The sequence below is a fragment of the Cuculus canorus genome, chromosome Z (assembly GCF_017976375.1).
Source record: "Cuculus canorus isolate bCucCan1 chromosome Z, bCucCan1.pri, whole genome shotgun sequence".
In the NCBI taxonomy this organism is placed as follows: Eukaryota; Metazoa; Chordata; class Aves; order Cuculiformes; family Cuculidae; genus Cuculus; species Cuculus canorus.
In genome coordinates, this window is record NC_071441.1 from 13,190,665 (window position 1) to 13,204,794 (window position 14,130).

Genomic DNA, 14,130 nt, shown 5'->3' on the forward strand with positions numbered 1-14,130 from the left:
TCTCCTTTTTACGTTGAGGATTCCAGAACTGGACACAATACTCCAGATGAGGTCTCACAAGAGAGGAATAGAGGCGCAGAAACACCTCCCTCGCCCTGCTGGCCACACTTCTTTTGATGCAGCCCAGGACACGGCTGCTTAAACTCCTTTCTCCTCTTCCATAGCGACACCTACAAGGACCGAGGTGTGCTCACACGTGTCTGCATGTAAAGCTAGAGAGAGACCTGTTCCAACCCCGCGCACACACCTCAACTGCACGACTCTCTCGCAGGGCGGAGGGAGTATGTCAGACCCTGCTATTGCCAGATCCACTGAGAGCTCTACCCTCCTTGGGGCCAGGCATTCTGTGCTTTTATTCTGCGTGGCAAGCTCAGACCCCGCGCATTGGGAACGAAAGGCATCAATCGAACCCCCGACCGCAGCTCCCCCCCGGCGCACCCCCGAGCCGCCGCTACCCCAGAACGAGGCAGCGGCGCGCGCCGCCCTCCCGGCCCGCGGGGGCGCCCGGGCCCGGCAGCAGCGCGAGGCGGTGCGTGCGGAGCGCGCGGCCCCGCCCCCCCATCCCTCCTCTGTCAATCAACGTAGGGGGCGGTGCGGGGGCGGCTGGAGCGCGGCTGAAGCACTGGGGGAGCCGAAGCGCGGCGCGGAGAGAGCGGGGCGGCGGTGGTGGGACCGTGGCGGTGGTGGCACCGCCGCTGAGGTAAAGCGCGAGCCGGCGCGGAGCCGTGCGGGCAGCGGGGCTGTCGCACCGAGCGGCTTTCCACCCCCCACTCCGAGCGGGCCGGCGCGGCGCTTCCTGGGCGGGCGCCCATCCGCCGACCCCGGGGCTGGGCTGCGCGGGGAGCGGGGACCTGCCCGGGCCGGGCACCGAGCGTGCGGGGGCTGCCGGGGGTGCTCCCGCGCCGGCCTCCCGGCACCGTGGGAGCTCGATTTTACTGCCTGAATTGTTTGGTTTGTGTGTTTTTGGTTTTTTAAATTATTATTTTAATGATTTTTCGCAAGCGGTCTTGGTGCTCTCCACCTTTCTTGAGATGTTTCTGAATGGGACGTGGTTTACAGTGTCCGGAGTGAAGTGAATGTACTACTTGTGTGTGTGCGTATTTGAATTTGTTCGGTGGTAGAATCTTCGCAGGCTCCAAATCACCCTTTGAAAGACTGGAAGTGGTATTATAAGGTGTTACAAGTACGCGTCTCCTTCTTCGCGATGTGGGGTGAGCCAGACTTTCTTTCAGAAAATAGACTTCTGGTGTGGTCCTTACCTCGGTCGTCTTTAATTGGAGAGCGGCAGCAGCCTACTTCAGAGATAACTGCAGTTGCAGTTACAGGTGTGTAGACACCTAGCGGGGAGAAGAGTCGGTCTCCAGGCAAATTCCCTGCTTACATTTCAATTCTCGTTACCTCAATGCCCCCCTAAGTGCGTTAGTCTGCTCTTCTATTCACAAAGCTTATAGCTGCAGTGAGAGGGAAGTTCGCGTTAGGCACCGCTTCCCTAGGGGTTTTTGGAAACGGTATGAGCGCGATGGCAGAACGAGGAGATAAGGTTACTAAATGTCTTGATAGAAAGGTGAAGAACATATTTGTTGTCTTGCCTAGCGGTGCCGTATCAGTAGCGCACACGCACTCGCCTTCTTGGGCTGGTAGTAACATGGATTCGCGGAGTAGAAGTTTTTATTCTTGGGTGACCAAAGGAATGTTAGCTAGTTTAAGAGGAAATACTTGTGTACCAGTGAAGTGGGAGCCAGACATCACTTTTAATACGGGGAAAGGGAGGAGGGGAGGGGAAACGTTCGTATCTCCTTCCTTTTCCATTTAAATTTAAAAGAATTTCTTGCATTTCTCTATTGAATTTTAAATTTTATAACTGTTGAAGTGCTCAGCATAAACCATTCTGCTGAAAGTCCAGAATTCTGCTTGAACTCAGGAATTTTTTCACTGGGATCAAACTTTTGGAGAGCAAATAAAAACCAAATGAGTGTTTGGTTCCCTTACAATACTTCTTCTTCCTTTTCCATTCTACCAGCCAAATGGAAATCCAGTAATACATCATCTCTCAAATACAACAACAATTCTTCCCTAAAGTGTTTGGTTTGTTTCTTTCCCACTACTTAAGATGGTCTTGGAGCTCTTTATTTTAAGCAAAGAACTTTTAAAGAGGGCTCTTTGGAAACACTGCAGTGTTGCTGGGCTGGTGTGGAGAACTGGTGTCCCTGTGGTAAAGGCTGTCTGCAGGATTCCTCCTTTCTTCACAAACCTGACTGATGATGAGAATAGAAAAAGGTATGATCCAAGAAATTTGGCATGACTTGCCCACAGGAATGGCTTCAGGTACACAAACTGTAGGTCAGTCAGGAGATAGGTCCTGGGGGGCCACGTACCCAGGGCAGTGCTGAGGAGTAAGTATGAACCCGTACTGCAGCTCTGAGCTCCAGGAAAACTGGATTTAGGGGAACTTTGCTGCTGTAACTGAACTGAGTTGTTCTGACATGCAAGTAAATCAGACCTTTTGTCCTATCTGATTCAGATTTTGAGTTTTTAGAATATACTTAATCACTGTCATAAGCAGTTTTTATGTTATTACGACACTTCCAGTTCTGTATTGTCGGACCAAGCATAAGAGACGGAAGTAGTCATTTTAAATATCTGACCCTAAAGTCACTATGATACATTTGATAATAAAAGATCAGAAGAGTAGGTCAAGTCAGTTAAATTACATGGTGTTTGGAAGAGTTGCTTCGTCGACTGCCAGAATGCCTGTAGGCAGTAGGAGTGAAATGAGTAGCTGTAGCAGAGCACTTGTTGAACCTTTCTTAAAGAGAAAATAAATATTTCAAGACTATTTAATGTAGTCGAAGTGGTAATTTTGTAGCAGGCGTTGCTGTGCATAGTTGGTTTTGATTGGAAACATTTAGATTAGCTCCAACACTTAGAACTGAGGTGTGTAATTGCGTTTTGTTCCCTTGCTATATGAAATGGGTGGAACTCATGCTTTTGAAAAGGCTTATGTACTATTTAATTTATACTTGTGCTTTACATTTCTTACATTTCTGTTTCCTTCCTTCCCTCCCTCCCCCCCCCCCCCCAGTTCTTGTCTGTACACTTTCCTCTGGTGGGAGAAGGAAAATGAAACATCATTGAAACTCTCTTCAGGTTAATTGCAAAGTCTGTGGTGTTTGGTAGCGTGAGCTAAGCATCATAATCTGGTTTTTCAGAAGTGGCTGCAGAAATCTCTTACTAAAATTTTGGTGTGAGCTGGATGCCTAATCCACGTGGATACACTTCCAAGTCATTAAAATAATTACTTGTGTGTAGGCTTTTTTGAAATGAGAAGTCTAATTCAGGCTCAGATAATTCTTTCCTACAGCTAAAACTGTTTGCAAGGGATGATAAGGAAGTTCTTCGAGACCTTACAAGATTTTCTTCTGTGTTCTGTATAAGAGATGTTGTGCAATAAGCTGCAGGGAACTATATTTAGACATAATGGACTGGAAAGGAGCCACATACAAATTAGGGATCATGGTCATTCACGGACAAAGGAAGCCCATATACATTCTTATAAGTAGTTTTTAGCCTGTCAGTTAGTCATGTTCTAGGGACTTCATGACTGAGACATTCGAGCAAATAGTGTGGAAAAGAGCTGTCAGAAGTTCCCTGTTCCAGCCCTGTCTGCTGGTTTCTCTTTGCAATGTAAAAAAAGAGTTTCTCAAAAAAAAAAAAAAAAAAAGAACAAAAAAACCAAACCCACCAGCTTTCTGTATACTAGGTACATAGTACAGTCCATTTTTTTACCTATTGGTATTACATAGCTCCCCTGTGTCTTTTATTCAGCTATAGTTCAGGAGTTCCAGTGCAACTTTGAGTAGTTAGCATTTTCTGGTTCCCAGTGTAGCATTTCAAATTATGATTGGATTTTTCTTTTTAAGTAGATGAAAATGAGTAACAGTTGAAATAAAGTTTAGAAAACTTTCACTGTTCTATATGTCTTTAAGCTACTGTTTTCTAAATTGATTTTTCTTCTTTTTCATATTTTGCTTTTGTACTTTATGGTCGGGCAGCCTTCAGTCAAATGTTCAGGCCTGTATTCTCTTGCCTTTAGCATAATTTAAGCATACACCCTGATACTTTACTCCTGCTAGTGCTGCTTAGGTGGTCTGGGTGTGCCTTTTTCAATTGCTGATTGTTTTTCTAGTATTGTACCATAAACACAGTAAGAAACATCTGAAAGATGGGGAACTGGGGAAGCCCCTCTTTCTAAGAAAACAGAAATATGGTACTCATCAAGTACAAGTGGTTTGGACTTTTTGATTCTTCTGCAGATGATGATAAGTTCCCTCCCTCCAGTAGGTTTCTGGAATGTAGGCTTTGGGCTGAGGGATGTTTGCCATCCTCACCCTCTGCATAAATGGGAGGAGACTCACCATTGATGAGCATCAGAACCAGTTACAGTGAGCTTCTCCTCTGTAGTGGCAGACCTCTTATGGGGAGGGTTTCTGGCCATGTGTCATCAGGGGGGTAACGTTTAAAATCTTGCTGCTAGGTTGTATATTGCACTTCAAGGATAGCTCCAGGGCTTAGCCCTCTCTGAAGCTTTGATATCCGTAAGCTACAGGGAAGGAAGCATGCCTCATACTGCAGGAGCACAAATTCGATTCAAGTAAATAGACCTGCATCCTTTATGAAAACACAGGTGTTAGCTGGCAGATACCAGCTTTTGTACGGTCATTTTATTTATTTTATTGTTGTTTGGGGCTCTGTTGTGGGACACATCTGCCACAGTGGCAGAACGCTTAGTCGTAAGTGGCATCCAAGTTTGCACTTGTCAAGAGAATTTGAAACAATTTCACCGGTTTTCCCTTCTCTTTCCAGGAAAAGCATGTATGCAGAGTTCAGTGGCAGATTATTTAAGGTACGTGGGCAATCCGTGGCAAGTACATCTGAAGAAAGTATGACTAGCTGCAAGAATCGGCTGAACTTGAGCATGGAGACCCAGAAGAGCCAGCAAGCCCAGGAAAGGAAATAGTTGGAGGAATATTGCTAGACATAGAAGAAGTTGTTGGACATATACTTCTGCAACAATCACTGACTCAGAATAACTGCATTTGTAAGAATATCAGCAGTGAAATGACAGGGCCTGGTGCTTTTTGATTTTCTAGTGGATTTTGTTACTTAGGCATTGCTATTGACATTTTTATTATCTCATTTAGTACATACTGAATCTCTCTGTACATAAAAATATAACTGGACAATTGCATTTTTATACTGTTTAATAACACTTTTGAATGTTAAATCGTTTGCCAAGATGAGTGCTGAAGGATATCAATACAGAGCTTTATATGACTACAAAAAAGAGCGAGAAGAGGACATCGACTTGCACTTGGGAGATATATTAACTGTGAATAAAGGTACCTTACTAGCGCTTGGATTCAGTGAAGGGGAAGAAGCAAAGCCTGAAGAAATTGGTTGGTTAAATGGCTTTAATGAAACCACAGGGGAGAGGGGGGATTTCCCAGGAACTTATGTAGAGTACATTGGAAGAAAAAAAATATCCCCTCCAACTCCAAAGCCTCGTCCTCCTCGACCTCTTCCTGTAGCACCAAGTTCTGCAAAAAGTGAAGCAGAGAGTGAGCAACAAGGTCAGTACTGATTTTGGAGGGTGTGTCACCCCATGTTTTTCAGATATTTTTGTTCAATAGACTCATCTGACTCTACGTTTATGTATATAACATAGTTAGCTGGTTAGCTCTTTTAGAGTATGGCTGATTTCAGTCAATTAAGAAATGTTTCTATTTCATAATATTTACCTCACACAGTTTGTAATTTCATGTGCTTCGTCTCAGGCACCACAGAGACCAATAACTTACTGCGAGGTACATCTCACAGGTTGGAAAATACACTTGTAGTTCACTAATGTGAAGACTTAAATGGAGAATAAGCAGGATAACATTTATTTTGGGTGTCTTAGAAGTGTTTTCCTTTGTGGTTCATCAGGCTCACTATTGAAAAACTTTTTGGTGAATCCAACAGTAGGAATTCCAAATAAACAGCATATTCCTATTATAAATCTCTTGCTAACTGCAAAAAATAAGTACTTTGTGGTGAAGGTTTACCTGTGGCGTTAAAAGTAAAGGCAAGTATTTAAACGTGAATAATGGTATGATTATAAAGAGAAATTTAGAGTTAACATTTTCTGGGAGTAGGGCATGCAGTAGGAAAAATAGCACTTATTTTAAACAAAGGAAGGTACTTCCTTTCCTTTTATAAAACTTAAATTGCTTTTTAACTTAAATTTGCAATATTATTTTGGGCAGAACTCAGAATTTGATCAGAACTCTACTGTTAATAGAACAGTCTTCTCTTTTTTTAATTGGAAAAAACACCCTCTAAGTGATTTGTCTCTTACCTGCTGACAGTGAGAATTTGGGTTTTGCATATTAACAAGCAAAATCCATCTTAGCATAGATTTTACATTGGTCTCTCACTTCTTGAAAGTCTAGAATAGCTTCCGTTATTTCAACATCTAATACTTCTTAAATTCTCAGTGATTCTAGCTATAGGAGATAGAAGTTGTAGTACGTGACCCTGGTTCTCACAGTGACACCATAATCCTGAATGGCGTCATTAACCCCTGACTCCACAGAAGTGTTTGCAGCATCACTTGTGAAGTTTTTGTATCAGTTTTTCAACTTCCATTCTTCTGTGCCTATTTGATTATATTCAACTGTGCTGACAATCAACAAAGATAAGAACAGAAATAGAGAAAATTGACTGTGGCAACCCAGTTGAAACCTGGCAGAAGCATTTCTGGATTGTTGGGGGCTTAATAAGTGTAATCTGAACTGTTCTACATAGCAATGTCCTCAGGCAATGAAGAATTGCTTGCAGGTATATAATGCCTAGATGTACATCGTTGTTAGAATGGAGATGAGAGCAGATGGGCTTGTAGTGGCATTTTAGATTATACTGCCCTCATTTCTTTAGTCCTTGAACTCTCAGCCCCTAGTTGTTAGACCCTCATGGTTTCTCATTAGATTAATTCCAAAAATGAGGTGGGTTTTTTTTGAAAGAAAACACTTTTACTACTTTGATCATTCCTTGTATTGCAAGCTAATATGTGCTGATCAGGTGACATTGGCTTTTTTCTTAACCTGCTTGTGGAGATGGTTGTCTCAATTGTATGTAACTACAGAACAAGCGTGGCTCTTTGGATAGACATCTCAATGCTTACAGGTCATTTTGAGAGGTAGAGGGTGTAAATAAAATCTCATTCTTCAAATGTGTACAGCTTGATCAAGTAACTAGCATCCCAGGCTTTGATGCATTTATTGCTTTAAACTTAAGTTGTAACTTTGTACTCCTGTTCACATCTCCATGCTGTGAGCTGGCCACAGCACTGTGCTGCAAAGTCGTGGTGTTAATCTTGCAATTCTCAAGCCTGCCCCAGAGCTGTGTTTGAAACAGACATTTACGAGAGTTACTCTGGGAAATTATGCTCCAGATTTTGGGAGGGGTCTGCTTAAAAATAGGCTTTTCTGCTTCCTTAGGATGACACAGTGCTCCAAGTTTTGGTGATTAGATCTCACCTAAACAGAAGTTTATTTCCTCTGGACAGACTACTAGTTATATACAATGTGTTTATTTTTAATAGCTTGGGACTGTAGAGATTTGAAACAAGAAAATGTGCTAATTTATGGGATAGCTCATTAGTCTGCATTCATGGTCTTGCTGTGCTCCAAAATGTTGTAAGAGTTAGTTTGCAATGCAGCCTTGTAATTTTTTATTCAAAGAAAAAAAAAGGCAAGTTCCTGTAACTCCTTTTGAATTAAAGATTTTAAGCTTCATGCAAGAGGCTAGCACCTTCAGTAATGCCCTAGGATCAGAGATTAAGCCACCCTCAACAGAATTAGGGGGAACACTGAAATTTGAAGTTCTGATAGCTCAAGTGAAGTTTAATAACCTTTAAAATACTGTATGCTTATGTAGAAGAAATTGGAAAAAGTAACGTGGTCTCTTTACAGGTCTTCATACTGTAAAAAAACTAAGGCAGAGAGCATTTTAAATATTAGGAACAAACGTGGGAAATTTTGCACTGAAAAAGTATTACAAGAAACAAAACCAAGGTGTAATTTTTAGGTGAGCAGAAGGATACAAAAAAAAGATACCTATGGTGAAACCAGAGGTGCAGGAGGAAATACAGTTCAAGTAAAGAATAAGGTAGTAATCTAAGTTTGACTTTCTAGTGGCTTCGCTATTTGGTGCAGGAGTAGCACAGTTAATATTGTCCAGCAGCCAACTTAATGGGCAGTGGGCCAGAAGATTCTTCCCAGGATGATAATTCTTTCTACACCCCTAGAGTGTATTTCAAATAAATTAATGCGTAGTATGAAATGTGCTTGACCAAATACAGTCAAGTTTACATTTTCAGTACTTGATGATTTGAAACTGCTGTGGATCAAAATAACACATTAATGGGAAACTGAGGGCACATTTCTTAAGCGTACCTTGGTTATTTGTAATCTAAATACTTTTCTCCTTCTGTGAAAAGTCAATTCTGTTTGTGCCCTTGTTGTGTATATGTTGAATAAGACTATCAGAAACTTCATTTCGAGCAAAGAATACATATATGATGTATGAAGAATATATAATCACATAAGTTCTTGAAATTTTACCTTATACATAGAGTTAAAAGAAAAAATACTTTCTAATAATTTCAGTTGTCTTTAATAGTTAATTATTTATTTGGATTTTTTTTTTTTTCCCCTGGCTTTGTTAAGTTTGATCACTTGATCATCACTGTCCAGGTTGTTTTGCATTAGATCAAATTTGCAATATTTAGCCACAATACCGTGGTACTCATATGCAAATAATTAGAGGCATCTGAACAGACTTTGCAGTCAATAAAGCTAGTAACAGGGGTAGAGTGGCTCATCGGGCAGTGTCTTATGCAATCACAGGCAGAAATAGGGAGCTCTTTAAATATTAAAGCCAATCTGAAAAGAAATAAAACTTCTAGTGGTCTCAAATTCAAGTAAGAAATTAATTAATTTATTTATTACAACACTTGGGTGAAATCTTTCTCCGTATTTTTATTTTATCTCTGACCCATTTGAATTTCTAGAACCTTTGAGACCAGCACTGAGGGTCCTTGACTGAAATTTTAGGACTGTTGCATTTTTGCTGTCTTCCCCTTTGCGTTGTCAATAAAGAAGTAGATTTAGTCTGAGTTTGTGGGGCTTTTTTAAAATTTTTTTCTTTATTGCAACTAAAAATATATGAAAATAAAGGGGATAAAGAGCCCCAGGAAGTCTCTAGCACCTCTCAGTTTTAGGTCTGGCACAGGTCCCAGGTGTGGCAAGGGAGATTTAATTCCTGTTGCTGTTGTGAGGCTCTCGCTGGCTCAACCTGCTTTTCCCCAGATTTCTTCTCCCACCAGGCAAGGGTGACTGGCTGCTGCTAGAGGGATCAAGGCACTTGTAACAGTGGAGACCTGGCATAACATCATCTGCATGCCCTCCACTAGGCATCTGAAGTTTACATGAAACAATAAAGATTTGATATGGCTTCTTTTTTTTTTTTCTTGAAATGCTTTCATTCTTAATTCTGGGCCACATTGAGTTGGTTCCTCTCACTTAGCCCTGTCTTGCCTAACTCTTTGAAAACCAAGTGCATAAGCTGTACTGAGTCCGGATGAGTTTTGTGAACGTCTGTTCAGCTCATGATTCAACTGCTTATGTTTAGTGTGGTTCATGCGGTATTGTTTCTCCATGGGTTTGTGAAGGTTTAAGCAGACTTTGGAGCATAAAGTTGTGATTGATTGACAGAAATACTTTCAGATTTAACTTGGAATGTTAAATTCCCACTTTGAAATGAGGGTCAAATTGCAGAAGGGCAGAAAGGAACTTTATTATTTGTCTGTTTTGATGTTTTGGAGCTTCCTGCGACTTCCCGTGTAACTTAAAAAGGTTGTATATGTTAACACTTCTTACATTTTAGCTGGTCCAGAGCCTAAAAATAATCCAAAGCTCTTCCTTCTTACATTGAAACTATAACATAGGTTTCTTTCTTAAAAAAAAAAACCCACACCTTTCTTTATGCTTTTCTTCTGGAACAGATACAGATCAGCAAATTAGACGAAGATAATTACATGGAACATTTGGAAACTCTCGTTTCAGAGACCTGGTTATGCAATGTCTGACAAAGGTCCAAACTGACAGCATAAAATCGTTTGTGCATACTTGAACTGAATATGCTGTAGGATTTGTTTCCTTAATTTCGCTCTAAAGCCAGTGGAGCAATTGCGTTTCTGAAAATTATTTACATTTGTAAATCAGGGGCTGTAAGAGTGAGTGGAATGCAGTGAGCCCAGAGCCTCCACTGGGAAGAAAATGGTCATCATCTCTCCTGATTTAGGCAGATGGAAAAAGGAAATTATGGGGTGAAGTGATGAGTCACTGTCTCATTTGGTAAATGTATTTGCCATTCAAGCCAGAGCCCTTTGATTCATTCTAAAAAGTCCGGTTTGAGCGTAAGCCTTTTGTCCTGCTGCAGTCGTCAGAACTGCCCTGCAGTCATGAACTTCTCAAGTAAGTTGCTTTTGACTTACACTTGGAAATGGGGCAGGTTCCTGCCAGAAGGCCGTGCCAACTGCTTGTGGTCATGTTTCTTGGTGTAGAAGGCAAATTTCTAGCTGCCAGATGAGCATGTGTATCTGAAAACAAAAGTTCTTCCCAGCTGCTATATCGCTAATGAAAACGAGGATTTTGCAGGCTCTGTTAAAGTGAGGCAGAGCATTTTTTTCACAGTGATGGAATCAGTATAATAGTGACTACAAAAGTCTTCGTGAGCACCACAGGGAGCACAAGGATATACTTGCAAGTACAAGTACCAATTGTGTATTAACGGTGAATCTGGGCAAGTCTGTGGTTGATGTGTGGCCCCACCTGCTGGTAGAGGACGGAGGAAGGAGCTGCAAAACCACTATCTTCCATGTTCTGTTTTAAAGTCACAGGATAAAAGTGAGAGACAGCTTTTGAGAAGAATTTTTTATTTGGCCAATTGATATTTCTGGGAAAAATTTATTACTCTGGGCACACAGAACTCCCTTTTCATCCTCAAAGATGACCTCAGACCTGAAAAGGCTTGCGTGGCTGGAATGCTTTTTTCACCAGCTGTATCAATCAGTCTGGAAAAATACTGCCTTTCGTTACACAAAACTGAAAGAATACTACTCCTATTTTGATGCTATAAAATAGTCTGGTTTGTATCACACCAATTTTAATATGACTTTCTGAGGATAAGACAGTAGCATTACGCTGAGTAATTTAGCTTACCTTTCTTTAGCATTCATTAATATAGATTCAGTCTGCTAGTAAATCATCCTGACATCAATGCTCCTGAGGCAGATTTATAATAAGGCAAAGGTGAAGTAGCTTGCTCCTCTCCCTTGGATCTCTTCCTGTAGCTGTGATCCAGGAACATCTGAAAAAAACACTGGTTAGAAAATTCTTACTTAGGTTTGCATGTGATAACATCAGTTTGTAAGTTTCAGCAACACATGCTGCTGAGCATTTGCCAAGAATGGATTGTTCTACACCTCGAGCAACTAACCGTGCCCACTTAAATAGTTGTGTGATGCCATGTACGCATCCAGATTTTCCTGTGTGAAAGAACACAGGTGTTGTAATTGCAGCTGGCTGTGTACTCTTTCACAGCTGCATCTTGCTCCAAAGTTGCTTTCCATGATGAACATCCATGAAATCAATCTGAAGGCTAGAACACAAAGAACTGCTTTGTTTGGATAGCTAAGAATTACAAGGGAAATTACAAGATTTTAAAGAAATATTTATTTTTACTGTAGAAAGTTTTTTAAGTCCTGAGAGTACTTCAGTGACAGTCTAGGTAACTGGGAGAGTTTAAAGAGAATTTGTTGCTTTAAAAGATAAAGATGTAATAACTGTGGTTAATGCTTGCTAACTTCTGCTCATATTTTCAGCAAAATATGTGCTATAATACAATCCTATTTTGTGGTTTCATTAATAATAGAAGAGCTTTTTTTTTTTTCTTTTTTTTTTTTTGTTGTGTATTACATTTTGGCATTTTGTTATAGAAATGCCTGCATCCTTGGACGTTGCCTGAAGTCCTTTGGTAAGATGTTAGCAGCTGTAACTTTTTGTACTATCTTGACGGCTTTTTGTTCAGTCTTTTATGAATGCTGTACACAGCAGTCCACAAGAATAGCACTCAAACACTATTCGTCATGTGTTGATCAACTTTATAGAACAATTTGCATGTAAGACAACATTTAAAAATAATGCTTATGCTGACAGCTTTTTAGATAATATGTCTGTTACCAAAATTCTAAGGACAAATTTTCAGCAAGTTGGTATTGCCCTGAGCTAGCAAACAATGTAATTCTGTATGATTTCTCTAGTTTAAAAATATAATTCAAGAAAATCTTGTACTTCAGAAATACTATGTAGATTATGGTATGAATTATGGAAGAGGTCCTTAACAGTTCAATTAACCGTCAGATGACTTGCTTGTAAAATCCACTGGATCTGTTCTTATATGCTTGACATCATTTTTGTGTTAGAGCATTTCCCAGAGGTTAACATCCGAGATAATTTCTTCACTAGAGATTGTGAATGTTGAGGGCAAGAAGTGAGATTTGACAGGTCTGAACATGCCATTTTTTCATCGCTGCTGGCATACCACTCAGTAGTGTCCGGGATGGGAAGATGCTCCTGCAGAAGGAAGACCTGCTGCAGGAAGAGGAGATTCTTCTTGTCCCTTGAGATTCCAGAAGCTCTTGCACAGCTATTGTATTTTTCAGTAAATAGGCAAGGCATATGCGAGGCTGGTTTTCCTCTGTGGTTTCTTTGCTTTTTTTTGTTTGATTTGGTTTGGGCTTTTTATTTTTATGAAATTGAGTTTATTTATGGTGGAAAAACAGAGGAAGATAACTGTGCTTTTCTTTCAAGTTTTGATGCTTTATTCTAAAAAACTTGCACACTTTAAAATGTAGAGATACTGACCAAAGCCAAACTATTCCTCTTACACACATCAGACTGTGTCTCCTCCTTGTTCTTCCTCCTCTGTGGGATTGGATTTGTAGAATGCAGCATGTCTGAACACTCCTGTGCTGTAGCCTTCTGCTCACCAGCTGGGAAGGAAGGGAGAGTAACATGAACTGAAAAGGGAATTCACGTCCCAGGAAGCATGATTGCACCAGTTTTGTATGTCTTATTTACAGATACAACAGTGCAATTTGTTTGTTGGGGTTAGGAGAGAAGACTTTAGTGCTGTCACTGAGTTCTTCCTAGATTTCCTCATCCCACTTGGACAAGATTGTTAGGGAGCAGATAAGCATGGAGAATTATTCTTGGTGAAGAAACTTTTAAATTATATCAGACGCTGCAGACCCATGTTTCAAACCATGTTAAAGCTTCTCCAGCAGCCTGTCTTAAAGGGAAGGCTTTTAATTTGTGAGGTTACCTTTTAATTTCCAAGCCATCTTTCTAAGCTGTTTTTGGCTGGAGGTAGACCAAAGCATTTAAATTAGAGAATTAATGAAAGAAACCACCAATTATGTGCTGTGGTAGATAAGGCTGCACAGCTGTGTCTGGTTTTGTTATCTTTCTATCCAGGAACATTCCATTAATAAGCAGATAAAGGCAAAGATTTGCAGTCATTTTCTTACATGCACATGGTGTTCTACCCTGTGTTCCAGTCCACTGTTGCTAATTCACAATTTTTCATGTGCTATGCTTGGGTGGAGATGCAGAAACATTTGTTATGTTTACGAACTTAGCCTTGCATTTTCTCTTCTCTGAGGCACAGCTGCTTGGCACAGGTGAGGAGCAAGAGGCCATGGCAAAGCTCTCCTTCATTTCTTGCTTTCCTCCTACTTGGCTGGCATATGCTTGGGGCATCTGCCCTGCTGTGTGGTCTGCAAAGGGTTGTGAGATTCCAGGACGCTGTGGAGTGGAGTGAGGTGTCATCTGCTCCTTTGGTCTTCTGAGCTCTGCTGGTGCATGGATCTTCTGCAAGGGGTCGGTGCCCTTTGAGAACTCATCTAGAACAGGACAACACTCTTGGCTGACCAGACTTTGTGCCTCTTACTGCAATACAGTCTAT

General features: G+C 41.0%; 1 protein-coding gene across 2 annotated transcripts in view; it reads left to right on the top strand.

Moving 5' to 3' along the window:
- Window positions 1–563: 563 nt before the first annotated feature.
- The window catches only part of PIK3R1 (phosphoinositide-3-kinase regulatory subunit 1), a 60,776-nt gene continuing 47,209 nt past the window's right edge, over window positions 564–14,130 (top strand). The window contains exons 1-2 of one of the 2 annotated variants that reach the window (XM_054053625.1): window positions 564–700; window positions 4,864–5,630. In XM_054053625.1, the coding sequence (XP_053909600.1) occupies window positions 5,297–5,630 (334 nt within the window). In that variant the 5' untranslated portion in view covers window positions 564–700; window positions 4,864–5,296. Of the gene's footprint in view, window positions 701–4,514; window positions 4,652–4,863; window positions 5,631–14,130 lie in introns of those variants that run through there. The other variant, XM_054053626.1, reaches the window with a different exon arrangement.